The sequence below is a fragment of the Ursus maritimus genome, unplaced genomic scaffold (assembly GCF_017311325.1).
Source record: "Ursus maritimus isolate PB19 unplaced genomic scaffold, ASM1731132v1 scaffold_7, whole genome shotgun sequence".
Taxonomy (NCBI): domain Eukaryota; kingdom Metazoa; phylum Chordata; class Mammalia; order Carnivora; family Ursidae; genus Ursus; species Ursus maritimus.
Genome location: NW_024426885.1, coordinates 29555677 through 29582249, shown reverse-complemented (window position 1 = coordinate 29582249; position 26573 = coordinate 29555677). Strand labels below are relative to the sequence as shown.

The 26573-nt window shown below is 36.3% G+C and overlaps 1 protein-coding gene across 5 annotated transcripts in view; it reads left to right on the top strand.

Annotated features, from left to right (window-relative positions):
* The window catches only part of R3HCC1L (R3H domain and coiled-coil containing 1 like), an 84088-nt gene that overhangs the window by 41481 nt on the left and 16034 nt on the right, over nucleotides 1-26573 (top strand). For 4 of the 5 annotated variants that reach the window (XM_040624013.1, XM_040624014.1, XM_008704367.2 and 1 more), the window contains exons 3-4: nucleotides 10657-12467; nucleotides 25880-26055. In XM_040624013.1, coding sequence (XP_040479947.1) covers nucleotides 10671-12467; nucleotides 25880-26055 — 1973 coding nt within the window. In that variant the 5' untranslated portion in view covers nucleotides 10657-10670. Of the gene's footprint in view, nucleotides 1-10656; nucleotides 12468-13821; nucleotides 13917-14884; nucleotides 14949-25879; nucleotides 26056-26573 lie in introns of those variants that run through there. The other variant, XM_008704492.2, reaches the window with a different exon arrangement.

Genomic DNA, 26573 nt, shown 5'->3' with positions numbered 1-26573 from the left:
ATCTTTACATTTTAGGGATTTTGTTTGTAATTGCAAAAAAAAATACCACAATTATTGTAACAAATTAAAACACTATTAAGGTATATGTATAAAAAGATAATTAATCCTTAATTCTTTTTCCTCTCATTTTCTACTCTCCAAGGGGTAACCACTGTTAACAGTTTAGATGATAGCCTTTCTCCCCTTAGAAATATACATTTATGAGAAATTCTAAGTGAGAAAATTGCTACTTTGAAAATACCTCTTAAAGTGTTTCTTAGTAATGAAAAAAAAGATTTGTTAGAGACAGTTTTCTGAAATAAAAACATTTATTTTACCACATATTTAATAAAATTTAGCCTTTAATTATGGCTGTGCTAATTCTCCATTAACAAAGAATGATATATTTTCTTGGTATAATTTTTCCACTAAAATTGTGATAGTCTAATAGCATCCTTCACTTTATTTGATTTTCTTAGTATTTATCATACAGACTAGACCTAGTGCATCAGTTTTAGGAAAACTATTGAGAGCTTTAGCAGTTTCTCAAGGGATTTTTCTTAATCCCTTGACATTTTCTTTCTTGTTTCCTATTCTGTCATCATCCTTGTTGCATTTTCCCTTCTTCAGTTGTTACTGGTTTGATTCATCCAGATCTTCATTCCCCCAGGGTTATACTGTGAGATGAACACTTCCTTCAATATTATTTTATAGACTTCATGAAATCCTACATTTTTTCAAGATCTGTATTTTCACTTTACAACTGAGTTGCATTGTGTTTACTTTGAATTATTGGATGTTTACAACATTAGACTTTTAGTGAGAGAGTGGTAGGCAAAACCAGGATACATAGTTGCAGTAGATGTTAGTGTTAAGTAGAAATGGATTTTATAAGTAATCAAGGCACATTTTGAATATTATTATAGTATAAGGGCTTTTGATTCTCTCTGCAAATGTAACTTAAGGAACTCAACTACCTATTTAAAATAGCTAACTTTTATTGAGACTTTACCATGACTGGCAAATTTTTATACATGTATCATTTTATTTAATCTGTTTATGTACCTATGAAATAAGCCTGTTATTATCTTCATTTTATGCTTTGAGTAAACTGAGGCTTAGAGTGGTAACTTTTGCTCCAATAAAGTTAAGTAATTTGTCTAAAGTAATGGCTAATCAAGTATGGGGCTGGGATTCTAACCCAGAAAACACAGCCTGTATTGACTGCTCACTATGTATGTGTGCACACGTGCGTGCGCGCACACACACACACATACACACGCGTGCACACCAAAAAAAAAAAAGATTGGGTTATAATTTCCTTTTTAAACTTAGTATTATGTTTTGGATATAGATCCATTTGGATCTAGATGGGCCATAATTTTAGGAATTACTCCTGTTTAGATTGTTTACAGTTTTCATTTATTTTTTATTTTGCTATTGTTGCTGTTCTTGATAACTAAGAAGCTTAGATTGTAATAGCCATATGGTAAATAGGAGTGGAGCCATTGGGCTTGGGAGAGATGAGTTAGAAACTGAGTTCACTCCCTAAAGCCTTAATTCTCAAAGGGTTGTACTCCACTCAGAGTAGACTAGAAAAAAAATTAGGGTTACAAAAGAAAATAAGAAGTTTGTCTGTTTTCACCTGGGTTCTGAGTGAAGGGGACAGGTTTCCTGAGATTTTGTAGCTACTGTTTTACCCTCATGTGGTTTGTGTTTCATAGTTATACGTTAATGGTCCAGGAAACCTCAAACTTAAAAATTGACATTAATGTAGAACCACTCTGTAGAGGAACACTTGTAGTCTCACTGTATGAAATTCCCATAGGTAAAGCCTCTCTGATGTTGAACTCAGTACTCAAAATTGCCAGAAGAAGAAGATGAAATACTGTGCCTTAAGCAAAAGTCAATGATAGAAAACACAGCAGAATTAAATCCTCAAGAATTTCAAAAGTAGAACTGTTAAATAATAAGTATTTGATATTATAATAAAAATTAATAAAATAAAAAAGCACATGCCACAATTATAATAAATACAATAAACATTAAAAAATGGAGATATTTAAAAATCATTAAAGATAAAAGAAGAAAACAAATATCAGAGCAACAATACAGCTATTAAAAAAACATAAGACCAGGGAGATCAGGGGGAAGGTAGGAGGTAAATATGACTTCTGTGACAGAACCTTAGTCATTAAAATTTAAAAACTGATTGGATAGGATAAAATGCAGAACAGGCAAATTTGGAGCGGAAACTAGTGATGGATGGGGAGGGTGCATCTGAAGGTATCAACTTGAATGAATAGAACTGGTAAAAGACTCAGAGCTAAAATACTCAAATTCAAGAAGCATAGTGTTCTAGTAGAAAAATAATACTAAATACACATTTAAACACATAGTAGACACTTGAACACCAAATATCTAAGAGAATATTTAAAGAATATCTTGAGAGTAAACAGAGATTACCTACAAACCAACGACAGACTGACAATACATTTCTTAACAGTAACAATGAAAGTCAAAATCCATTAAAGGCTGGGATCAGTGTAAAGATATTTTTAGACAAAAACTAAGAGTACATATGGAAGGCATTGTGAAATAAAAGCATTGTACCGTTGTTTAGGAGACAAATAATAGTTAACTTTAGATATTTAGGTAAGCACTCATGTTAAAACACTAACAGACTAGAAATAAGATTATAGAGCCTTTTGAGCAGTAGGAAAAAAAAAACTTCATCAACCTTAAAGAAAGCAGGAAAATAAGAAAATTATAAAAAGTAGGATAAATGGAAAGGAAGCAAAAAATGAAAAGGTAGAAATACTTCCAGATGTATCCATAGTCGTAATAAATGTAAATGGACTAAATTTTAAGTTAAAAGGCTAACATTGACAGAATGGGTAAAGAATACACTGTTTAGTTGTATACTTTTTGCAAAAGACAAACCTAAAACATGGTAACACAGGTTGAAAGTAAAAAGACAAGATACCTAATGATACCAATGAAAGTTGCATAGTTATATTCCTTTTAGACAAAAAGCACTTTAGTACCCCCCCATTCAACAACAGAAGGGATTGCTGCATAATGGTAAAAGTAACAATTTACCAGGGAAGTAAAATAATCCTAAATATAAGTATCTGATAACATCAAACAATTACATAAAAATATAAAAATTAATATACAAAATCAGAGAAACCAGTAAATCCACAAACAGGTATTTAACATCTACATCTCAGTGATTAATTAAGCCAACAGATAATAAGTAAGGATATGATTTGAACATGATTAATAAACATGATTTAATGAACACAGATGCAATACACATGATTGATTAAGCAAACAGATAATAAGTAAGGATATCATTTGAATAATACTTTAATACACTTGATTAATGATTACACATACATATAGCACCCCAAAAGTTAGTGGTTTTTTTTTTTTTTTAAGATTTTATTTATTTATTCCACAGAGACAGAGACAGCCAGCGAGAGAGGGAACACAAGCAGGGGGAGTGGGAGAGGAAGAAGCAGGCTCACAGCAGAGGAGCCTGATGTGGGGCTCGATCCCACAACGCCGGGATCACGCCCTGAGCCGAAGGCAGACGCTTAACCGCTGTGCCACCCAGGCGCCCCATTAGTCGGTATTTTTAGGCACAGATGAGACATTTACCAAAATTGACCATTTACTAGACCATAAAACAAAGTCAACAAATTTTGAAGAATTGATCTCATTTTGACCACAATGTAATTAAGTTGGAAATCAGTTTAAAAATAAAATATATATATTGGCAGATACTTCTAAATAAGGAGACGGAAAAAGCATAGAAATAGGTATTTTCATTATCATTTCTTTCCAAGAATCAGAAAGCTTGTGAGATCTTAAAAGGTTTAGACACAATGCCCAACCCAGTAGCAGTAAACTCGTGTTAGTGCCCAGACTGTGGTTTAAAAATACTATTTTTCATTGAAATGAACCAGGGCTTCTTGAAAAATGTGGCTGATTCAAGCTCTGGGTAGGCCATAGTAGGACATCTTGTCACAAAAAAAGGAAAAGAAGAGAAACCGTCAAAGACAACTTGGGGTTATGTAAAAAGGGCCCTCTGGTGGGGCTGCCATTGGCCAAAGATAGTTTGAGCTTCAAGAAGAATAATTATTGCAGTGGATTGAAACACATTAAGTTAAAATCAACAAAATGTTGGTTGCCTTTGGAAGATGCATGGAACCAGTTCATTCAGAAACTGGTAAATAATCAAATATTCTGTCTTACCCATATAAACTGTACCTCAGAGTCACAAAATAGTTGATCAAAGTTCATTATAAAAGAATTTCAGGTAATAAATGGAAAAAGAACAACAATTAGAATGTCATCATTTTGTAAACCCTGATGAAATAGTATGTCTTGGCAGTATTCATCAGAGACTACTAAAATCATTTGGTGACAGTTTGATACAAAGCTTTATGGTGAATGGTTCAGGCTGATGGTATGTGAACCCACTGATCAATGTTAACATTACAAAAGACAATCAGATATTACAGTTTTCCGATGTGATGCAATAGGAAGTTCATAGCACCATTTTAAGACATAGTCTTGCTATAAAAAAAATTAAACCCAAATCCTATCAAGTCTCTAGATCAACTGCTACTTTATAGGAAATACAGAGGCTATATATAAGCATTTATTGAACAATACTGCAAGAATGCAATCAGCAAACTCCAGAATATGGGAAATTCTATAGGACAAATAACCCAGTTTCTTTAACAAATGAATGGCAAGATAAGAAAACAAAAACAGATTGACAGGCACCTATAAATTAAAAGACAGTGTGTAGATCTTTTTGGATCCTGATTTTAACAAACCAAGTGTTCAAAAAAAAAAGGGGGGGGGAGACAGTTGGCAAAATTTGGGTGCTGGAAATGTGATGATATAAGGAATTATTCCCCCCTCCCCTTTTTAAGGTGTATATTGTTATTATGGTTTTGTTAAAAAAAAAAAGTCTTAATCTTTTAAACATAGATACTGGGATACTTAAAGATGAAATGAAATGATATTTGGGAATGTGTGCACAGATAAAATGAAGAAACACTGGCCATGATTTGAAGCTGAGTGATGGGTATTTGAGAGTCGTCATAAATGTTTTCTCTTGTTATATATGTTTGAAAATTTTTGTAATCCAAAAGTAGTAACTGCAACAACAAAAACTTTAGAATATAGCTAATTCACTAACTCAGGAAGTTAATCAAAGAAGAATAGAGTTATCCCAAAGAAAACTGAAGGAAGAAAATAATAAAGATGAGAGCAGAAATTAATGATATGGAAATGATACAGAAAAGATCCTTTTTCTGTTTATTAACATACATGAATTGATTGTGCCTTGCCTCCTTCCCAAAGGAATTTGAGATGACTTTGAAAAGGGACAGAAAAAATAAATATTACCAGACATCTGGGATGGATTAGTCATTGTGTTTGTACACCCAACTTAATTCTGTGTCTTCTGGAAAAGAGCAGAAAGGGACACATTTGCTATACCTGATAAAGGGATTGTATTAACTTTGTCTGAGAGACATGCCTTTTTCCCTTCTTTTTCATACATGCGAGATGGGGTAAGATGATAGTTACTTGCAAAAGTTAGAAAATGTTTTTCAGGTAGACATTTCCTGTATCCCCATCAACTGTGAAAACAGATTTTAACATTGAATTTTAACTTAGGAAATCTTAGCTTTTGTGGTGAGTGAAGATACGTGGTTTCCTTCTGCTTTCAGGAAAAGATGCCAAGGATTAACTAGTAAATGTGAAGGGACTTTCAGAGTTGGAAGATCATTTTGTAACCATCATAATAAAAGATTGGATCAGATTGGAATCATTAGTGGATGCTAAATCTAGGGGGAAATTTTGGTGAAGAACAGGATATTTGCATGCTCTCGGAGTGTTAGCCCACAGACTGCTTTTAGTTGCAAGGGAGAAAATACACAGTAATTATTCAGTACAGAAATTGGACAATACCTTGACCAGGTAATCAGTATAACGGTCACCATTGAAGGACAGATGGGAATCATGTGCCTCCAGATGTGATGCCCTGAGAAGGACATATGACCCTCTATGTACTATTCTGAGAATACATAACCTAATGTGGCGGAGAATGTATAACCTCAATCTAGTCATGAGAAACGTCAGACAAACCTTAAATGAGGGATGCTCTTATTTAAAAAAGTGCTCTTATTTAAAGGGAGGGGGAGTAGTCTTCCAAAATGTCAATGTCATCAAAGAGAGTGAAAGGCTGTGGAAACATTCTAGAAGGTAGGAGGCTAAAGAGGTTTGGTAACTAAGTGCATTACCTGATTCTAAACTGGATCCAGTATTGAAGAAGGAAATAAATGCCATAAAGGACATTACTGGGTCAGCCGACAAAATTGGAATACCTGTGTTTGATTTGATAAAAGTATCCATGTTAAATTTGCCGACATTGTTAACTGTATGATATACCTGTTTATAGAAAATATACTCTGAAGTGTTAGGGGATAAAGGGCCATGATGTCTGTACTTTGCCCTCAAAAGGTTTAGGAAAAAATTTCCTCTGTGTGTGTGTGTGTGTGTGTGTGTGTGTGTGTGTGTAGAGAGTGGGATATGCACGATTGCAAACAATAAGCAAATGAGTTAAAATTACCAGTAGATAAGTACAGGTAAAAGATGTACAGGTGCTCTTTGTAGTGTTTCTACTTTTGTAACTTATCTGTGTATTTGAAATTATTTCCAAGTAAAAAGGCAAGATACATGCTGTTGTTTTGATGCATTTAATGAGCTAACAAAGTGATAGTGCTTAATTTGTTCTTGAAGAATGAATAGTTAACATGCCCATTAGGCAGTTTCTCTCGAATATCAGATGTCTCAAGTGAGTCATTGGTAAGTATTGGATCAGATCAGTTCATGGTTGAATTATCCAATGAATGCCTTAAGTGCCAGTATTCTCTATTGTTGATTGAAGAGGGATCCGTTTGTTTTATATGCCAAACATGGACAAACAGCATTAAAATTCTGTTACAAAGTGTGAAAGCCTGATTTGTTTTGTGCTGGTTCACTTACTCATGAAGATGGGGCGGAGAGGTACTTAGAGGAAGGTACTAATTATTTTCTCTCAAGGAATATTTGAAACCATAGAAGCAATTGGATAGGTTCTCACATAGGATCCTAGTGTTCAGAAGTATAGTATAGAAAAAGGTGGTTTGACCTAAAATATTTGAAAGGTGTATGTTAGCAATTAACTGCTCACCATCATAAAAGAAAATGAATTTTTATCTCTTTTAGGTAATATAATTTTGAACAGAATTGCATGCTGATGGCCATTTTCAGGATAAGTTGGCTGCAAAATACAAGCCAAATAACAGATTCTCCCCTCCAGTTAAAAAGCAAACAGGACCAATAAAAGCATGTGGAATATTATAAAAAAGTTTAAAACTATGTTAAAGAGAGAAATAAAACATCAAGTGCTATTAGTAAATACCTGGGTGGGAAATTTTTAATCAAAGGTACATTTTAAAAATTGTTAATGACAGATACCCCATCTCCCCTTGTTAAAGGCCTTTTGTGCCTACAGTTGCAAAAGAAGTTCACAAAAACATAACAAGCCTTTAAACTGAATTGGCATTATCTTGAAAGTCCACAAGATGGGGATGCTCCTCTTTTTATTGTAGGTCTGTGAGTTATTATGAAAGAATTGTTCCAGACAGTGGTGTATTGGAGCATCTCCTACTGTCCTGAGAGCTGATTATTAAAATTTTAGGAATTATGCAAACTGATTGTTAAACACAGCCATCATTAAAAATTAAATTACATAACTTATTACTAAATAAATGGCATTTATAAAAAGGTAATAGATACTTAAAATTCATCACTTCCTAATTATTTGACTATATTTTACTATGATTTATGAATATTGTATCTTTAGGTCAAAATACTGTGTTATGGTGTGCTACTGTGTATCTTTTCCCAGTCAGTTTTCAGTGATGTTACAGTGATAGCTTGACATTAGCTATGGTGGGAATATTTACATCATAGAGTTAGGCAAATGCCATAAATCAGGGCTTGATTTATTGTTTATTGCTTGTCTAGATGTAAGGTGATGGAGAAAATGCTAATAATGCAAACTTAAAAGTGTCATGTCTTTAGCTATTACATTATACATAGCTCAAAAATTTGGAATGTATTCAAAAAGGATTATCCACTTCAGCAATGATGTTACATTGCTGACATCATTGATGTAAGTGAAAATATCAACCAGTACTCTGAATTACATGGAAAGCTGGTTACTAAACATTTACCAGCACATTGCTGGTCATGGCATAATTGAGTTCCGTGTATTGGTAAGAAGTAGATGGTATAAATTTATTATGCTGTTTCTCAGCTTTTGGAAATCATATAACATGTGGGCATTAACTAAGAAAAAGGTTGAGCTTTAAAAGTCATTAGGTGTAGCACAAATAATTTTGAACTTGAAGCCTTTGATTATATGTCTATTGTAGAACAGAAATAGAATCATAGAATTTCAAGTTCAAAGAATACTTAAATGCAGACCAATCTACAGATAGAAATTCTTTCTCTAGTGTATCAGTCTTATAGACTACAGAGACAGAGCTCATTACCTGATAATAGTGTTGGAGAGCTCTTAGAGTGCTGTATGTTGAGCTAAACTATGTTTTCCTTTAATTTCTACCAGTTGGTTCTGGTACTGACTTTTGAGAAACGTAGAAGCATAGAAACATAGAAGAGAACATTTATCTCTTCTGTAGAGCAACCAGTCCTTCAGGTATAAAGGTAGTTTGGATGTTTCCATTTAGACCTCTTCGGGCAAGAAGTATACCTTTATTTAGTTCCTTTAACCATATTTTGTGCGGTATATTTTCTGAGTTCTGTAATCTAAGACTGTGTTGCCTTTCTAAATATCCACATATCTACCTTTTGGGTTCATTGACTTTGTAGATGAAGTAAAAGCCTTTAAATCTTTTCTTGTGCAAATTATACACAAGTCAAGTGTTGGGTTGTTTAATTTTTTTTAAATCAAAGTAGATTTTTGTATTTATTCATATTGCTTCAGCACAGCATTCCAGATTGTAGAAATGATATTAAATTGTACTTTTATCGTTTTTGGTATTTATTAATCACATTGATTTTATGTCATTTGCAGATAAGCACTCTGTTTATTGTTTATATTCAAATTATTGTTTAAGGTGTTGAATTTCAAAGGGCTCTGGGGACACAGATCACCTATAAATAATCCTCAGTTCACTTTTACCTATTATTTTTTGCTGTGGGTGCTACTAGTTCTATTAAGTAGCCCACATTTTCCATCGTACATGCAGAAGTTCATCATGATGTATATTGTCAGATGCTTTGCTAACTGAGATCAAGACACATGATGTCTGTGGGATCCTCTCCAATGAAATACACTTCAGTACTTCTGTTTTTGAAAAGTAGGCATTTTTGAAAAATCTGGCATGTCTAAATGTTAAAGTCATATTCACCCACAGTTGGAAAGAGAGAAAGAAGATCCGTCATGAATTGTGGGTTAGATAATAATGAACACATAAAAAGAGAAAAAGAACGAGAGGATTCCTGGGAACACTTGATGATCAGGGCCATGGTATATACCTGGGCTGAAAAGAAAACAGCCTGTGCCATGAGAGCCCAGCTTCTTCACTGAGAAAGTATTCTGGATCAGGTGAGAATTTAGGGATCTGGAAATAGTTTCTCTCTTATTATCTATTTCCTTCGAAATGTGTGTGGTGAAATCTTAACAATGAGTGCTTCTGAGTGTATAAGGGTGTTTCTTTGCTATGTAGTGTACCTCCTTATTTTCTTTGCTGTGGATACACTAATACGTCATAGTATTATTTTGAAGATTAAAAGAACTCAATATGAAGTTGACCGGCACATTTTCGTGTATTTTTCTGATAAATGAAGGTTTATTTAACCATTTGTTAAATTTTTCCCTTTTGTTAATTTCCATTGACTAACCACGGTGAAGGTTGTCAAGCAGTTACTAATGTGAGTTGGCTCATCACATTCCTTGGTCTCCACTCTACTTCATCCTGCTTTATTGCTGTTTTTTATTGCTGCTGGAAGAAAAATTTATAGTAGGTCATTTGATTAAATAGTAAACATCTTCTAGAAGGCAGTCCTGGATTAGTTGTCTCATTTTCTAGCCTACATTCAAGTTGTTTTTAAAAATCTTATTTATGCATATACATTATATTGAACAAATATTATGTTTTTAGGGGTCCTCCTTGCATATACTTCCAGCGTAAATTCTGGGCTCTAGGAATAGGGAGATAATAGTGTTTTATGAGTACTTAATAGCCGGTAGTCACTTTTCTTAATAATCTTTTAATTTAGCCAAGATAAGGCTGCTTGTTAAAAAGGTAGAGAGGACTTGGGACAGAAAGATAAAGGGTTTTGGGACTATGAAGAAAGACAATATATGGATAAAATTCATGGGCGCATGAGTTATTTTGGAATTTCCTTAGTTGCTTACCTGATTACATTAATTATTTTATGGCAGGTTTTACTTTCTTTTAACTTGAGGGTTTCTGTAGGATGGATTAGTAGGCCCTCTACCTAGTCTTTAAAAAACTTTTGGTTCAATACATTGTAATTAGTTTTTGCTAATTGAATTATTCTTTCTTCTTGCAGATTGAGGTGGTACCATGCAGCAAGCAGCAGAGAGATGCAGAGTTCGAGCCAGAAGACCTGACATGGCACTTTATGTACCTAAAGCTCGAAGGGGCGTAGTGCTGCTCAAGTCAGGTGATGAGGAAAAAAGCTGCGGTCCACCTAGCTCCGTGGTGAAAGAAGAACAAAAAGATTGTTTCTTCCAAAAGGAGATCTTGAGAGACAAATCTGAGACTCAAAGATTAAGCATTAGTCCTGATAAAAAGGAGCACAACCGTAAAGAAGGAAAGAAATTTTCAGCAAAATTAAGAAAAGACATGTGCCTTCAAGAAAAAAAGAAAGATAAGATTTGTGTTAAGAGGGGAACTACAGAATCCAAAGAAACATTATCTCAAGGACATCAGCAAAGCATCTCAAATCCTGGGATACCTAGTGTACCTTTACAAAGATATTTTAAGCCAAAGGAGGTGGAGTGTTTGGAGATTGAAACCACAGATGTGACAGGACCTGGGAAGTTGCTTCTGTCTCAGTCTTCAGAAATGAGTGAGGCCCAGGTTCTAAACAAGCCATTCCAAAATGTGGAATTCTGTGATGTCAGTAGGCATGAGTTAAGGGGCAAAACATTTGAAGGCAGAGGTTTAGAAAGCGGAATTGAGACCGATGCCAAGGCTGTGGAGATACTGTCCCAGTTTCCTGGAGTTTTTAATTCTGTGTTGAAACCTGAGAGTATGACTGTACCTGTAAAACTGAATTCTAATTCTGGAATTGTACAACAAAGCATGCAAACATCGTGTGGAATGTTGACTCCCAGCAGTGGAGGCATCACTGGTATTTCTGTTCCTGGAAGTCCTGATGGTATCACTGACCAAACCTGTGTAGACTTTGAAGCTGAGAATGTTGGTGATGTAGCCAACAGTACAGATTTCATCTTGGGTCAGAGAGCTATAGATTCCATTCCTGAGACTGTGGATCACATCTCTCATAAAATGACTGTAGTCAGCGAATTAGAGAGCATAAATGGTATTTTTGATCCGACAATGATTAGAGAGTGTGAGAATGACAGCACTGCTGATGACTTATGTATAAAGTATGAACCTTCTGATACAGCTCTCCTTGCTCATGAAACAGATACAGATAGTGAGTCGAAGAGTGTAGGTGACATTACCAATAAGGCATGTAAGATGGACATGACAGATGTCCCGTCTGATCAGATAACTACGGGCAGCCCTTGTGTAGTCGCAGTTAGAACAGCTGATGATGCCTGTAGCAACACAGGTAGTTTCTCAAAATATTTAGAAATGAGTCCAGATACAGCCCCTCTTCACGTAGCTAGAAGTGGGAGTGACATGGACAATTTCAGCAACCTGACTGCTTGCTCAGATATTTATGCTGAGAGTATTTCATCTAGTTTCACAGAGTCAACAGGAAAGTTGATAGAGAGCTTGTCAGATTGTGCTTCCTCCTTACCTATAAAGAAGATTGCTGGTAGTAATTGTAACACTTTTTTGGACTCTGAACTCAGTATGTTAAATGGGACAAAAGTACTTTCAAACAGTGCCTTGGGCAATGATCTAGATTGTACTGGTGATATAACAGAGGCATTGCATGAACTAAAAACTGCTGAAGAGTTCAAAACAAAAGAGGAAGATGACTCAGAGAATATAGAATTTGGTGTATCCTTTCCTGATATAGAATCTGTATCTATGGAAACATCCATGGAACCAAAAGCAACGGAAACGTCTCGTGTGGAGGGAAGTGTTGCTACTGAAGAGAGCTGGGAGTCTTTGTTTAATGATGATGGTGACTGCCTGGATCCACGTCTTCTGCAAGAGGTCTGTTTAGTAGAAGTTGCTCAATGTTTACATAATTTATAGATTCATAGAGCCTGGTATTTTGGGGATCATTTTGATAGACATGTGTGCACACTCGTACGTTCACTCATATTACATCCAGTGTAAGGGTTCCTGTAATAAACAAATAGGATTGTAGATTGAGAAAAGAATACCTGGTAGATCTTTACAAAGTAAAACATACCAAATTGAGCTGCGTTTATAATAGCCAAGTCCTGAGAGATCTTATCGAATAGATTAAGGACAAATCTAATGGATTCTGGCTATCTGTTGAGGAAGTACAGAGGGAAACTTCTTCAAAAGGATTTTCTGCATTGATAAGATATATTTTACACAGGCCTATTTGAGGGAGGAGAATAACTTATTATTATTCATATTTATTGTGTTTTTCCAGGACATGTTGGAATGTTGTTAGACACTGTGGAGGGAAGGAAGTAGAGAAGGGAAGGGTAAAATAAGGGAAGGTGTGATTGTTTCTTACATAGTTTATGCGAGTTAAATTAAAGAATAAATGTTGAGTACATGTAGAAAATATGAGTGAATAATGACATGCTGGTTAGAGTTCATAAATACAAAATGTTGGGTTTGAAGGCATTTTGGAAATTATTTAATCTTTTCTTTTTCTTAATTTAGATATTCACTCTCTATCCAATATTTAAATTCCTTACCACAAATAACAATTGTTGGTTTTAAATAGTAGAAACACTTTCCCTTCAGTCCTTATGGTGGGTTCACATAACCTTTGTCTGGAAGGGGAAAAAATAATTCCCCTGTGAAGTCCCCAATTTTATAAATGAGGAATTGAAGCTTAGTGGTCATACCTTTAGGAAAGGCAGAATCAAGATTTCAGTCTAGTTTTCTCAATCCAGTGTTTATGTTCTATCAGACCAGTTCTTTACCTATAAAATACTTTTGCTTGAATGATTCCAGAGAGCCTTTTAAATATGAAGTGATTAGTGCTTTTGTTACTGAGAATTAAACCAGAAGTACAGAAAAATGATCACGTGGATGTGAAGAGACACATGAAACTGGAGAGGGGCAGGCCGTTGGACAGAACTGACTTTCCAATACCAAGCAGTTCCTCGTCATTCTTAGGTGTCTGCACGTGCACCTGTACCACAGTTAGCACTTCTTATGATCAAGTCGGAAACACTATGTCCTAAACGTTCCTTAGAAATATAGAGCCGAAGGTATCTATGAATGGGCATCCATGAACCCCTTGAAATTGCATGCAGAATTTTATATGTATGTGCAGTTTTTCATAGCTTTCATCAGATTCTCAAAGGCCGTGCTTCCCGAAGTGTGTGGTCCCTGGACCAGCAGCACGAGCATCACCTGGGAACTTGTTAGAAATGCAAATTCTTCAGCCCAGCAGTCTGTGTATTTATGTGTTTTCCAAGTGCACATAAAGTGAGAACCATTGCTCCAAAGGTAATAGACAAACTTAAATGTGTATCAGAATGTGAGTGTGTTAACTAGAGATGGCTGTCCAACCATAATTAGAAAAGAAAAACACTGTTCAGTAGAGGTTTTAGACCCAAATTAGTTTAAGAAATACTAGTAATGTGGGAAGTTAGGTGAATATAGAGAAGTTATTAAGGATCCTAGCATTGGAAGAAGGTCTCAGTGTTGGCAAAGGGATTACCTGAGAGGTAGAGAGCACGGTTATGCATAGGAGAGAAGGAGTAGCTTCCTCTGAAAAAAAGACATTGCACACAGAGCCTTTTACGCATGGTGGGATTCAGTAAATATTTATTGAATGGATGTAGGTGATGGGGCAGAGTTGGAGCTCTATGCTTTTTTAGGGCGGACTCCAGGGGCTTTCAAAACTTCATTGCTGCTGGAACTTGGATTCTCTATGGTGGTAGCTTAGGGATATGGCTTCTCTAATGGGGGAGGAGGGTTCAAGTGTGCAACTCTGTTTTTCAGGTCTTAACACTTTTTAGAATAGGTACAGAAGAATATGGGCAATCACTCAGTGTTTTGAGGAGCATAGTAATATAGCCGAAGAGGACACTCACATGCTCTAAAACTGGGAATGGCTAGAAAATGGCGTATGTAATGTTTTAAGCTGAAGACAGCCAGTGCCTGGGTGTTGTGTTTGGATATCACCTACTGCGTTGGTGCTTGCCAGGGAGTGGGGTCTGTGTTGAGGTATAAGGGGTGATGAGAGCAAGAAGGAAGGAAATGGATTGAGAATGCAAGTAGCGGATCCAACTCCAAACTATGGTCTCCTGTGCTTTGAGTTTTAGGAGATGTAATAATAATGTTATTAAAAGATGTCACAAATCCAATAACATTAATAGCCCTCTGGTGACTGTTACTCTTAATTTATTATTTATATTGCTCCAAACATACTTTATTAAAGGCTAACCCAGTCTCTCTTGAAAACTTTCCAGCCAGTGATTTTTGCCTCTTTTCCCAGCGGGCCTCTTTCTTTGTTGACAATGGCTACACATGGAGGTATGTCTAATACTTCTAATAAGCAGGGAGGTATGCTGTAGAGCAGGGTGTGACAGCCATTGGCATGTGAAGCAGTTTCCTGCAACATTTGACTTCTAAAACTGCCTGAGTGGACAGAGAGCATAGATGGGTCATTACTGAATTCCTGGAACTGCAATTCTTGATGATTCTCTAAAGATCACGCTTAATCTCCTAAAGCTATGGTTTGGGATACCCAGAAATGTAAGATGGTAATTGATAAAGAAAAAGATGTTGGCCTGACTTCTAACCCTCTGACATCTTGGTACAAGAACGCAGGAATTATCATTGTCTAGATAAAACTTCATAGCCCCTAATGCCTCCTGTAGTGATCTGCAAATCTGTTGATTGGTAGGAGGGTTAGTAAGATACCAGCAACATAACATTGATGTTGATAGACTATGGCATCTGGTCCCTTCACTGGCCATTTCTGGCCTTAATTTGACACTGGTCATTTCTGGCCTTGATTTAGGTAGGAGTCTCCTTTTGTTACAGAAGGCTACTAATAATGTTATAACCATGGAAAAGAGAAGAGTAAAGGAATACCAGCCATCCCAAACTATTTTCCTTTGTGTGTACTACCTCAGCATTTATGCGCTCTCTTCCCACGTAGACTTTTGCAAAAATGCTCTCTGTGTTTAAGTAGGAAACCCAAAGTGGAAGGAAAACTTCAAAATCCATCCACTAAAAGCAAATTATATGAAGTACGAAGGGAGGAAAGTCCTTTATCCCATCCCCTGGGGACTTCATTAATAGTTGGTACTTCATCACTTTGCAGTTAAATGGAAAGATTGAGTACTCAGAGTTTGATAACTATAAATTGTAAATAGCTTGATATATATGGTTATTATCACTTTCATTTTAAAGGTACTGTGTTACATGCCAGCTTTTTTCTCAGCTTTAAAGTTCCTTTTATTTAGAGAGACAGGATGTAACCATGTGATTAGATAGTCACCTAGCAATCTGAAGGATAACTAATATGAAACCACCATATAAGAGATGTCCTAAATTTGATTGTCTGATGGTTGATCTAGACAGTGGCTTCAACAAAGGATGAGATCCCTGAGGGCTAAACTGGTTGACACTGTTGCATGTTATTGAGGCCATAGAATTAAACAAGATTTGAAGCCCTACTTCAGAGATTGTTGTATGCTCCCAATTTCTGTTTTTTCCGTTTTTTAAAGTTGATAGATTTTCTTTTTTTGACCAGTTTTAGGCTTACAGGAAAAAGAATCGAAGAGTTTGGGGTTCCCATGTAACTCTTCCTTCACTGTTTTATTACTATTTTAACTTTTATTTTCACAATACCTTTTATTGTACCTCATTTTAACAGACTTATATTTAATATTTTTATTAAAATGCCTGAATTAATATGTTATTAACTGCACAAGTGAGGATTCCAGATGCCGTATATTCAAATGCAATCACTTGGGACATCCAGTGAAGAATCTGAATTATGTACTCTGTTGTTCAGTCCACTAGTGGATGATGACTAGATCTCTGGTTCATACAGAAAGAGGGAACATTAAGGGAATACCATTGCTCATAATTTGTTTATTTCTAGACCAAACATCTCCTAAAATGAAAAATCTCCCATCTGAGCTTCATTAGGTTTGTTGCATAATATTTTCTCCCTCTTCATCTGCATTCACACCGCTAGCATTTTAATTTCTGATGCTTTTTCAGGACAAAAGAGAGGTAAACAGTTCTAGGCCTCTATTGTCGGTACAAGGAGGCATTCTTTTCTGAAGCCTCAGAGATTCGTGGTGTGCCTTACTCTGTCCCTGGCAGTGCTTTTGCTTTAGTGAGCTCCATGAGATTTGGTATGTGGGGTATAGTTAGGGCAGATGGGGTAGGAGTAGCGATATGACTCATAATGTTTATTCCATTTAATTCATTCTGTTTAGTGACAGTCGCAGGGAGGGGAAGTGGGAGGGTTTGCAAAGAGAACCAGAGTGTACATTCTACCCCAGTCAGGAGAAAACATACTAACAGCTGTATCCCAAAATTAAAAATTCATTTGTGTTAAAAGTTTGGTTAAAGATAGAAACATGCCTTTAGGAGAATTAAATTCATCTACACTTTGATTTGAATTAATATCATTTGTATCAGAAATTGCTTGTAGGGGCGCCTGGGTGGCGCAGTCGTTAAGCGTCTGCCTTTGGCTCAGGGCGTGATCCTGGCATTCTGGGATCAAGTCCCGCATCAGGTTCCTCCGCTGGGAGCCTGCTTCTTCCTCTCCCACTCCCCCTGCTTGTGTTCCCTCTCTTGCTGACTGTCTCTTTCTCTGTCAAATAAATAAATAAAATCTTAAAAAAAAAAAATTGCTTGTAGGCCATGTTGGGTACTCTGTTGTTGGGCTTTGGGAGGGAGTGCTAGAAAGGAAAAGAGGGGCCCAACTATAGGCCTGACTCCTGAAGTGGGTAGCCAACAGTCAAAATATATTTAAATTCAGACTGTTTTGTGTTATAAAATTGAGGTTGGGGTGTGAGGAGATACAAATATGCAATAATGCTTTTGGGACATTTGGGACAGAGGGATATTAAGTGCTAGTCAGCAACCTTGTATAGATTTTTGTGTGAATTGACCAAAAACTGAGATTGTTGAGGAAGAGCCGAGAGGATGCCCAGGCATACTGGATCTCCTAGGCTTAATGCACAAAGACTATGTTTCTTACCCTTCAGGTGATGGGTTGTGCTATTATATTGCCTGCCCAGGACAAGACTGACTCATTTCTTAAAGCAGTGGGTCTGAGTCTGCAGTTTGAAGGTCAGAAGTACGTATGTGTTGCCTGATGGGGACAGATAGGCAAGGGGTAATACTCTCTAGAGTAATAAACAAGGAAAAAAATTTTGTTTGGGAGAACTGGCATAGATATGATGTAGGATCTTAGGTATCTGAAGGGAGCAAAATCACGGACTAGAGAAATCAAGCATGAAGTGGAATGGCAGTAAATGCTAAGTTTATCTGTTTTGCAGTGTTCTTAGGTCTTGTGGGCAGCCATTGTCACTGATTATCATAGCAGTACCTGAGTCAAGCTGTCAGGGGTAGTTTGGGAAGATTCAAACCTCTAGTAGTCTCCTATTCTTGGATAGTCTGGTTACATCATTGGCATCTCTCCATCTAATGTTTTCAATCATGCTGGGAAAAAGAGGAAATAGAGATGTCTCCCTGCCTTCCCAGTACTTCTCTTGACTATAAATTAAATCTCTTCGGTGGATCTGTTTAGCATCTTGTCAAGGATGCCAACATTAGTCTGCCATGTTAACTTATGTACTGTCTGGACAGAACCAGGTCCATGTTGGTTCAGGATGTTCACTTGGTCTTTGCCCATATATTCATGTGCCCTACATTACCATCCTTGGGGGAGAACTAGAGCTCTCAGATTTATCCTCTGGCACTGGGGTCAGTAAATGATCATCTGAACCAGTTGTTGGGGCACCATACATGTCTTGTTGTAGCTTTTTTCTTATTTCCTTTTACCCTTTTCCTTTTCTGCTTCCTTGTTCGTCCCCCTCCCCCTTTAATTATACCTTAATCCAAAGCTATGGCCATTGCTTTCTCCCACTGAGGATAATCAGAGGTATTGAGATAGTGCTTATACCTGTTATAGAGAAATCTGTAGGTGACACCTTACAGGGCATTTTACCCATTCTTGTTACAAATTTTATGAAGCCAAAGTTTGCCTTTCTGGCTTTGGTTTCCTGGTAAGGTCAGTGGGGGTGTAGTGTAGATATAGTAGATAATTTTATTTGTGGGTAGGGAATTCCACTGGGAACATTATCTCCTCTTATACTTACTATATAAAATATTAGATTTTAAAAGTCTAAATTTATCCTTCTGTTGAAAGGGACATAATTCCAGAATAGTACAAAAGAGGGCTAGAAGCTATCATTTATGCTGCATAGCATGTAAATATTTATGCTGTAATACTTTAATGGTATTACCTTTTTAGGGAACTCCTTTTGGATGTTTTTGAACTTGGATCATGAGAAATCTGAAAAAACTTGAAATACTTTTTTTTTTTTAAGATAAGTAGTGTTATTATCTGCCAAAGACAAGAAGTTAAATGGGTTTAACATTTTAATTCTGACTTTTGGTTTATTCACAGTACTGTAGATCAACATGAAAAATTCTTGGCTGGGGCGCCTGGGTGGCACAGTCTTAAGCGTCTGCCTTCGGCTCAGGGTGTTATCCTGGCTTTCTGGGATCGAGCTCCACATCAGGCTCCTCTGCTAGGAGTCTGCTTCTTCCTCTCCCACTCCCCTGCTTGTGTTCCCTCTCTCGCTGGCTGTCTCTCTGTCAAATAAATAAATAAAATCTTAAAAAAAAAAAAAAAATTTTGGGGTGTTACTCTTAACTTTCTGTGATACTAGCATATCTTAGGTAGAATTAAATCCAGATAGTTCAAAAACCTTTTTTTTTTTTGTTTGGTTATAGCTTTAACCTGTTCTCCAACCAAATCTTAAATTATCAAGGTTTATAGTAAATAATGACATTTTAAATAGATTTTCTTCAACAGAAAGTGAGTTAATAAGCAGCTTTGTAGCCATAAGATGTAAGTGGAAGAAAAAAATAGAAACAAAGAACTTGAATAACCTAACCTATGTAATTGAGAATTGACTCTATGGGTTAATTCTGTAAGTAATGTTATCATGTTATACCACCAACTTGTGGTCACGTCTTTATTGTCCTTGTCCCTGTAACTTGATGCCCCCATGTTTAAATTTGTTACAGACATACCTATAGTTTAAAGTGGTTTATTATGTTTAATACAACTTTATTACATATTGAAATTCAAGTTCTTTTTGTAATGTGTGCTGAACATATATTAAATGTTTGTTGGGTTGGTGGTTAGGTGATCAAGATGAGGTTGGAGGAAGAGACAGGTCCAGCTCTATATAAGGTGTTGTGGAATGACTTTCAAAAGTAGTGCAGATGAGGTAAATGCTGTAGAAAGGTAGAGGAAGAGTCAGATTATACATGCTTTGGGGTATTTAGGGGAGGAATCATAGAAGAAGTGCTATTTGAGTATGTCGTTGGAGAATAGTGTGATATTTTGAGATGTGCAAACTGACAGATGTTAGCACTTGCAAAATAATAAGACCAAAGCAATAGGCAGAGGGAAGTAAGAAGTGTTTAGGCATAGTGAGTATTACTCTTTGATTGGAATGTAGCATATTTTAAGGGATGACATGAGATAAAGCTAGAAAGATATATTAGTATACTATCGCTGCTGTAATAGATTACCACAAACTAGTGTCTTAAAACAACACAAATGTATGAACTTATAGTTCTGGAGGTCGGAAGTCTAAAATGAGTCTCACTGGGCCAATTAATTAAGGTATTGGCAGGGCTGTATTCCTTTCTAGAGGCTCTTGGGGAGAACCTATTCTCTTGCCTTTTCAGCTTCTAGAGGTTGCCCGCATTCTTTGGCTCATGGCCACTTCCATTTTCAAAGCCAGCAATGATCAGCTGAGTCTTTCTAATACCATCACTTTGACTCACTGTCTCTTTTCCTCTGAGTTCTTCTGCTTTTAAGGACCCTTGTGATTATAACTGCGTCCACCCAGATAATCCAGGATAATCTCCCTAAAGTCTTCAAAGTCAGCTGATTAACAACCTTAATTCCATCTGCTACCTCAGTTCTCCTTTGCCATGTACCATAATCACAGGTTGAGGGAATTAGAACCTGGATATCTTTGAGAGACTGTGATTCTGCCTACCACAGGTAGGTTGGGGCCAGATTATAGGACCTTTAAGTACAGTCACTGAAGATTTTTGATCAAATCATCTGTGACATGGTCACAGCAGTGTTTCGGAGAGTTCAATTTATGCTCTGTATGCTATCTAGAATATGCAACTAGGAAGCAATCAGCAACCCTGTATTATCTTTTTAGTTTTGCCATTGATCTTCACTCCCTCCTTCCTTTTCTCCTTTTGCCCTTTCCTTCCTCTTCCTAGAGTAGCTTATATCCATAAATCCTGAATCAGAGAGAATTAGTTGTCCTGAACATTAATACAGCACTGTTCCTGATTGTGTTCACTGAAAGACCTTTTTATCATGTTATGGAAGGAATACTAGACTAGCAGTCAGGAGACCTGAGTTATGAGTCAAACTCTGTCAGTAATTTGATTTGTAATCTTAAGGATATCCTTTAGTCGCTCGGTGATGCAATCCTCCATCTTTGTAATCAGGATAATAATAGCAGCCATCTGACATGCTCATCTGACAGAGATATAAATATGACTTTATTCCAAAATAATGTATCATATTTTTGGGTGTTTTTTTGTCTGTAGAGAGTAACTGGCTGGTAACTTGGTAACTTTTTGTTTTTCTTTTTGTATCTTGAAGAACCAAGGATCAAGCAAAAAGCAACAAAAAATAAAAAGCTCAATGATCCATGCCTAATTGACCTACTCTGCTCACCCTTTTTTTTTCCTCTACAAAAAGGGATCAAGGCAATTAAGTCATAGCAAGTCAGGTACTATTTTACAGACTTGTTTTCAAGACCAGACCACCAGGCTGTAAGTCTTAAAACCCTTACTTTGGGGAAGATAATTTTAATTTAGCTGGATGGTTTTGTGAAAACTGGTTGTGCCTGTGAAGGAATACTCATATTTCACTTATGCTTTATAAATAAACAAGAGGGATAACTGGTAAAAAAAAAAAAAAATCTCGCGGCACCTGGGTGGCGCAGTTGTTAAGCGTCTGCCTTCGGCTCAGGGTGTGATCCTGGCATTCTGGGATCGAGCCCCACGTCAGGCTGCTCTGCTGGGAGCCTGCTTCTTCCTCTCCCACTCCCCCTGCTTGTGTTCCCTCTCTTGCTGGCTGTCTCTCTCTCTGTCAAATAAATAAATAAAATCTTTAAAAAAAAATCTTAAAATGTTCGTGATTCATAACTCAAGATTATTTGCTCTGAGTTATTTGCAAACTTTCCCTTGGTCTAATAAGGAGATCAGAATGAATCAAATTCAGAACCTCTCCCCTCTGTTGCTTTATCAAACATTTCTTACATCAGAACGAAAAATATATATGTAGGTCTTACAATATGAAGGTTTCACATTGACAGTATAGTAGACATTGGTTCAGTATATGTGACTCTTAGAGGAAATGTTTCAATCGTCTATAATAGAAATATGATGCAAGCTACAAATAGGAACCATGTATATAATTAAAAATTTTCTAGGAGCCACATTAAGAAAAGTAAAAAGAAACAGGTGAAATTAATCTGTCCAGAATATAATTTCAACATGTAATCAATATAAGACATTATTAATGAGGTATTTTATTTTTTTGTATTGTCTTTGAAATCTGATGTGTATTTTATACATAAAACACATATCAGTTTAAATTAGCCACAGTTTTCAAGTACTCAGTAGTAGCCACATGTGGCTGGCAACTGTTCTGTTGGACAGTGCAGGTCTGCTGCAGGTGTGTCTACATAATCAGCGCATGAAACCTTAGACCCTCTCCTTAAAGTTGTCTGTATTGCCTTGTCTAATCCCACTGTGACAGCGGCCCCACCCCCTCACTTCCCTTCACAGTCTTGCTCTGATCCTCACTTCATTCCATATTGTTCTCTATTAGACATTTCCCTCTTCAGTGTCACAAACTCCTCTCTACTTTACTCTGTCAAGGCTCCCTGTCATGTTTGGCTGAGATTCTCAGGAGAGAAAGTGCCGTTAACAGTATGGCCTCCTACCTACCACCATACCTCCACTAGAAATGTAAACTGATCTCCCTAATATCAGTACCACAGAGAAATGAAATGAAGTTCTTCTTCCTCCTTGGAAAAGTTAGGAATCCCTGATAACACTAGTCAGGAGTATGTTATTTGATAGGAAAAACTAGTCAGGAGTATCTAATTTGTAGGCTTTATATCTATTGTTATGAAATGTAGAATAAGAATTGTTTGTGTTGCTATTACTAACACTTTGCATTTAATCAGTCTCAGAAGCCAAAACACTTAATAGTTTCCTTAGAAATGGGATGTAAGTCAAACAGAGAAAGACAATTATCATATGGTTTCACTCATTTATGGAACATAAGAAATAGCAGGGAGATCAGTAGGAGAAGGAAGGGAAGAATGAAGAGGGGGTAAACAGAAGGGGGAATGAACCACAAGAGACTGTGGACTCTGGGAAACAAACTGAGGGCTTTAGAGGGGAGGGGGGTGGGGGATTGGGATAGGCCCGTGATGGGTATTAAAGAAACAGGATGTAAATATGTAAGTTCAATTTTGCTGAGTAGGTTAGAGCAAAGGACAATAATCAGATGTTCCTGGCAGACCATTCTGCTGCTTTTCCTTTTTATTTTATTTTATTTTATTTTATTTTATTTTATTAAGATTTTATTTATTTATTTGACAGAGAGAGCATAAGCGGTGTTGAGCATAGGCAGAGTAGAGGAGACAGTGCCTCCCGCCGGAGTAGAAAATCCTTGTGGTGCCCTGTCCCATCATGACCTGAGCCAGAGGCAGACGCTTAAACGACTGAGCCACCCAGGCACCTCTTTCCTTCCTCTTTATAATCAGTTCTTAGGGTTTATAATTCCAAGGCATTTTATAGTCATGCATTGTTTAGGTCTCACAATGCATTATTTAACCCCAATTTATAAATGCACGGACATGCAGTGATTTGGTTTTTGCAAAGTAACTCAAAAAGTAATGCCAGAAATCCAAAAATGAAATTAAGAAAACAGTTCCATTTACACTTACATTTAAAAACTATTTAGGAATAAATTTAACAAAAGAAGTATGAAACTTGTACTCCAGAAACGACAAAACGTTGTTGGAAGAAACTAAAGAAGACCTAAATAAATGGAAAGGTAGCCCATGTTCATCTTTTCTTTTTAGTGTTTAGATACTTCTCAAATTGATTCACATATTCAACAAATCCCAGCTGCCCTTTTTTTTTTTTTTTTTTTTGTGGCAGAAATTGACAAGCTGATCCTCAAATTTATGTGGAAATTTAAGGGACCAGAATAGCCAAAATGGTTTTGAAAAGGCAGGACAAAAAGGAAGATATAAAACTTTCTGATTTCAAAACCTATGATAAAACTATAGTAATCAAGACAGTGTGGCACTGACATGAGGAGGGACGTGGAAGTGACTGCAGACCTTCCTTGTCTCTGGGACAGTTATTTTAAACTGGTAGACCAGCCCACTTTAGGCTTTTGAGAATTTGTTAAGTTTAGCTGACTTCTTCTTGCCCACTTTTGTAGTGCCCACTTCTTTGACATGATCTGCCAATGGCAAAACAGTTTCTTTGTTTTGTTTCTCTTTGGAGGGACTTGTCACTCTTGGGATTTCAGTTTTTTTGGGTTGTCTTGCACACACAGCCGTCTGGTAAATTCAAGAAAAGTTAAGATTTTATGGATCACCTAATCTTTTCTCATTGTTGTGGTGGAAGGAATAATTCTCTTCCTGCTTTCTACATCCTTTTTCAAAAAAACGTTTTTTTTTTTAAATTTATTTATTTGAGAGAGAGATAGTAAGAGAGAGCATAAGTAGGAAGGAGGAGGAGAAGCAGACTCCCTGCTAAGCAGGGAGCCTGAAGTGGGGCTCCATCCCAGAACCCTGGGATCATGACCTGAGCTGAAGGCAGATGCTAAACTGACTGAGCCACCCAGGTGCCCCTGCTTTCTACATCCTAAGCAGAGTGGAAGTAACATGGCTCTTGGTCTGTAATAGATTCAGCACTGAGTTAAAATTTAATTAAGTGGGTTGAATTCATTGAATACTTAGGTATTATATAATTATTATACTTAGTGTGCTGAGCACTTACAAATCATTTAATCCACATACCTCTCTGTGAGGTATATGTGCTATTATTATTCCTGGTTTTTTTTAATGTAAACTAAAGCTTAATGGAGAAAAGAATCTGGAGGTACAACAATAAATAAACATTTTTGTTGATTTTACCTATATCACCTTCCCTCTCTTCTTCCTCCCAAATCAAATTCTTGAATGCATTTTTTATTTCTGCAAGGAAAGGAGGTGTATCCTTGGGATTGCAAATTCTCATTTCCTCATTTGATGGGCAGTAAGGCAGAGTATAAATGAGGGAAAAGCTTGAAGAGACCTAGTTGGACTTTTGATTAACAAGGAGAAGATACTCTCAGGTCTGAAGGCTTTGGGTGGTTAGTACTAGCAGCTAGGTTTTATAACAGGTGAATGACAAAAGGACTGTCTTGGCTTTGCTACCACTTTCCCTTTTTCCCCCTTCCCTTCTGCTTCCAGAAGTGTGAAATAGTTAATAGCCTTCAGTTTTCTCATAGAATAGTAGAATTGTAAGTATTTCCCATTACTGTTAATTTTTTTTTTTAACTAATCTATGTGGGAATTCCTCTAGGTAGCTGTCATGCTAGAGACCTTAAATATAAATACTTATACTACTCACATTTGTCTTAACAAATTCCTTTGTAAGCTACATGTAAGAAAAGGTAGGCTAACAAAGTGTTTTCATTTTTAAAATTTGTTTTGTTTATGTTTACTTCCAGAAAAGAAACTATGAGATAAGCCTGATCAATAAACTCAAATAAAACAAATGTTATTAATTCATCTCTTCAGCTATTTTCTGAAATTCATTTTCTAAGATGTACCATTTGTAACTCACCACATTAATCATTCTACATTTTTTCACACACTGGTTGATAGATGCAAGTTAAGTTTCATGCATTGCCTATCTTTGCTGGAATTTCAATACCTTTTTAAGTATCCCACATGTTAATATAAACTGAATGATAGACCCCTGGTCATTATTGTTTTGTGAACAGCGTTAATACAGAGACGGTGTTAAAGATTAAGGAATTGGAATATGGAGACAAGGAGGATTATTTATATATGGTAGGATATTTTATAATGCTCTGGCTTGATGTAACAGTCACTTATATGCTGCTGCTTCTCTAGTTATCAGGGAATATAAAGAATAGAGAAAGCATCCAGGAACCTAGATTTGATTATTACAACCATGAAGTTTCTGATATTGACCTCAGTGATTGTGAATTTCCACATGTCATTGAAATTTATGACTTCCCCCAAGAATTTCGTACTGAAGACCTCCTTCGGGTTTTCTGCAGTTATCAGTAAGTATTTGCAAATAGTTGGGCATGTTTGGGAAGGTGGGGTGAAGTTTTCTTAAAATGTTTTCTGTAAAATCATCTGTCGTTTGCATATTCCCTATTGTTTACTTTAGCATCAGTTTTGTGGATCGTCTTTTCCAAGTCATTAGAAATCTTCTGTATCAAGCCTTTCTTCTTCTTAGTTCTTTAAAAATGCCAAATAATCTTTCTAGACCCCATTTTGGGCATTTAAGAAGAATGTCTTCAGTTATGACTTCTGGATGTCTTCGTGTTGCATTTAGTCCATTTATAGTTACTATAATTATTGATATATTTGGATGTATGCCTGCCATGTTTTTTTGTGTTTACTTGTTTCATCTTTTTCTCTTCTTTCTTGCCTTCTTTTGGACTGATGAGGTATTTTTTTCTCATTTTATTTTGTTTGGAAATGATACTCTGTTTCTATTCTTTGGTGGTTACTTTAGAAATTACAAAATGCATGCTTAATTTACCAGTGGCCAAAGTTAATATTTTTACACTCT